Source organism: Alligator sinensis, unplaced genomic scaffold, assembly GCF_000455745.1.
Source record: "Alligator sinensis unplaced genomic scaffold, ASM45574v1 C65511599_1, whole genome shotgun sequence".
In the NCBI taxonomy this organism is placed as follows: domain Eukaryota; kingdom Metazoa; phylum Chordata; order Crocodylia; family Alligatoridae; genus Alligator; species Alligator sinensis.
The window spans coordinates 1-1987 of NW_005844928.1; the positions used below are offsets into that span (position 1 = coordinate 1).

At 54.2% G+C, this 1987-nt stretch overlaps 1 protein-coding gene across 1 annotated transcript; it reads left to right on the forward strand.

Annotated features, from left to right (window-relative positions):
- Window positions 1-184: 184 nt before the first annotated feature.
- On the forward strand, window positions 185-1964 carry LOC102383105 (scale keratin-like). Its single transcript, XM_014527803.2, has 2 exons — window positions 185-258; window positions 949-1964. The coding sequence occupies exon 2, from the start codon at window positions 970-972 to the stop codon at window positions 1537-1539; it is 570 nt and encodes a 189-aa protein (XP_014383289.2). The 5' UTR covers window positions 185-258; window positions 949-969; the 3' UTR covers window positions 1540-1964.
- Window positions 1965-1987: the final 23 nt, after the last annotated feature.

Sequence of the window (1987 nt, forward strand, 5' to 3'; positions counted from 1 at the left end):
TCCCTGCATGCCCTGGAAGGATGCTGACGACTGACTGGTCGTTGGCATCACACCACACCCTTCCTAAATGCCTGGGAGTGGCACTGCTTCGCAGGCAGAATTCAGTTGTCCTCCAACCCATTGGTTTTACAGCTAATTAAGACCTCAGGCAAAAAAGAGTCCTCAGCTCCTGTGAGTGGTCAGAGATGTGTATAAAAGCACTCACTACCCTGGGCTCCTGCATCCGCTTCTCTTTCCTGACTCTCCTTGGTGAACTGGGTGAGTCTGATTCCACTCGGGCTCTTCCTTGCTTGGGGGACTAGTACTCGAAGGTGCTGTGAGTAGAGTCGATTTTGGCACGGGCCATTTCTTTCCACTAAGACTCCTTTTGCACTTGGGAGCTGCAGGCTGCACGCTTGTTGCTGGGGTGGGCGAAGCTAGTAGACATCTGGGCACTGTTTGCCCTTGTGTAAATTGGGGTTGGATATTGTGCAGAGATCAGGCTGGAGGGACTTAGATTCAGAGGGAATTTTCATTAAAAATCAGATGCTCTCCAGGTTCATGAGACCCTGCCATGGAGCTGCACCCCTTTAGGAACCTGGAGCTCTGTCCAGTGATCTGGTCAGGAACAAGGGAGGGTTTACTGATGATTTTTGTTGTGTGAAAGGAAATGAGATGGGAGGCTGGAGGTTGGAGGAAGAGTTGAAAGGAGCTGGTTGAGAGAGGCCTGAGAGTAAAGGGTCTGGAAGAGCAGTGAGTGGCACTGGGGGTCCGGATTTCCCCATCAGCTAGGGGATGAGCTTGTCAATCTGCTGCCCCTCCTGCCACTCCTGCTACCAGCATGTCTGGCTGGCCATGCATGTCTCCAACTACAGTGGTGGGTCTGGTGCTGATGGGCTTATTAGGCAAGTTTTTTCCCCCTGGCACTTGCTCATTCCTTTTTGTCTGCTTCTCGGTGCTGCCTTGCAGGCTGACCTCCACCCCACCACGATGTCCTGCTACGATGAGTGTTACACCCCAGGTGCCGTGGCGCGCCCAAGACCCATTGCTGACAGCTGGAACGGGCTCTGCGTTAGACAGTGCCCTGCCTCCAGAGTGGTGATCCAGCCGCCGCCTGCTGTGGTCACTATCCCAGGCCCAATCCTCAGCAACTACCCACAAGACAGCGTTGTGGGCTCTGCAGGGGTCCCAGCAGTTGGCTACAGCCCCAGAGGCTACCTGGGCTATGGGGGATCAGAGGGAGCTCTGGTTTCTGGGGGCTCAGGGGGAGCTCTGGTTTCTGGGGGATCTCTGGGATATGGGAGTGATCTAGGTTATGGGGGCAGCCTTGGTTATGGTGTTGGCCTTGGTTACGGAGGCAATCTGGGTTACAGTGGGGGTCTTTGCTATGGGGATGGTCTGGGCTATGGGAGCTATGGGGGCAGCTATGGCTCCCGTAGCTTGAGCAGTTATGGGGGACTGTGCGGCTCTGGCTATTCGGGATTTGGCTCTGGATACTGCAGACCTTTTTCTTACCGCCGGTACAACAGGTCCCTCTCTGGAAGCTGCGGGCCATGCTAAACTCAGCAGGGCCGTGCCCAGAGCAAGGCCAAGGCATTAAACCAAGAGCCAGAAATGGATTGCCAGGCGCGGTCATGGGCAAGGGGATTCCAGAGTGCTGAGCACCTCCAGCGCCTGTGTTAATTCATGGGAGATGTAAGCGCTCAGCATCTCCTCGAATCAAGCCCGCATGTGTCTTTCTCATGTTCCACTTTACCTTCACTGTCTGACCCAAGGGAATCTGCATCTTGGTCCTGCTTCTCTCGTGATTTTCCCATTTGACACGATTGCCAATCCTGGCAGCCACAAGCCTGAAGGAAGAACGTCTCGTATGGACACTGTCGTCCCCTTGGAGCAAAGATTGGCTGCCGCCTGTGTTGAAATTCTTCTCCCTCTGCAAATGTACACTCCCTTTCTTGTTCACATTAAAGCTTTGCTGCATCACAGTATCAGCCTCTTGGTTTTCCTT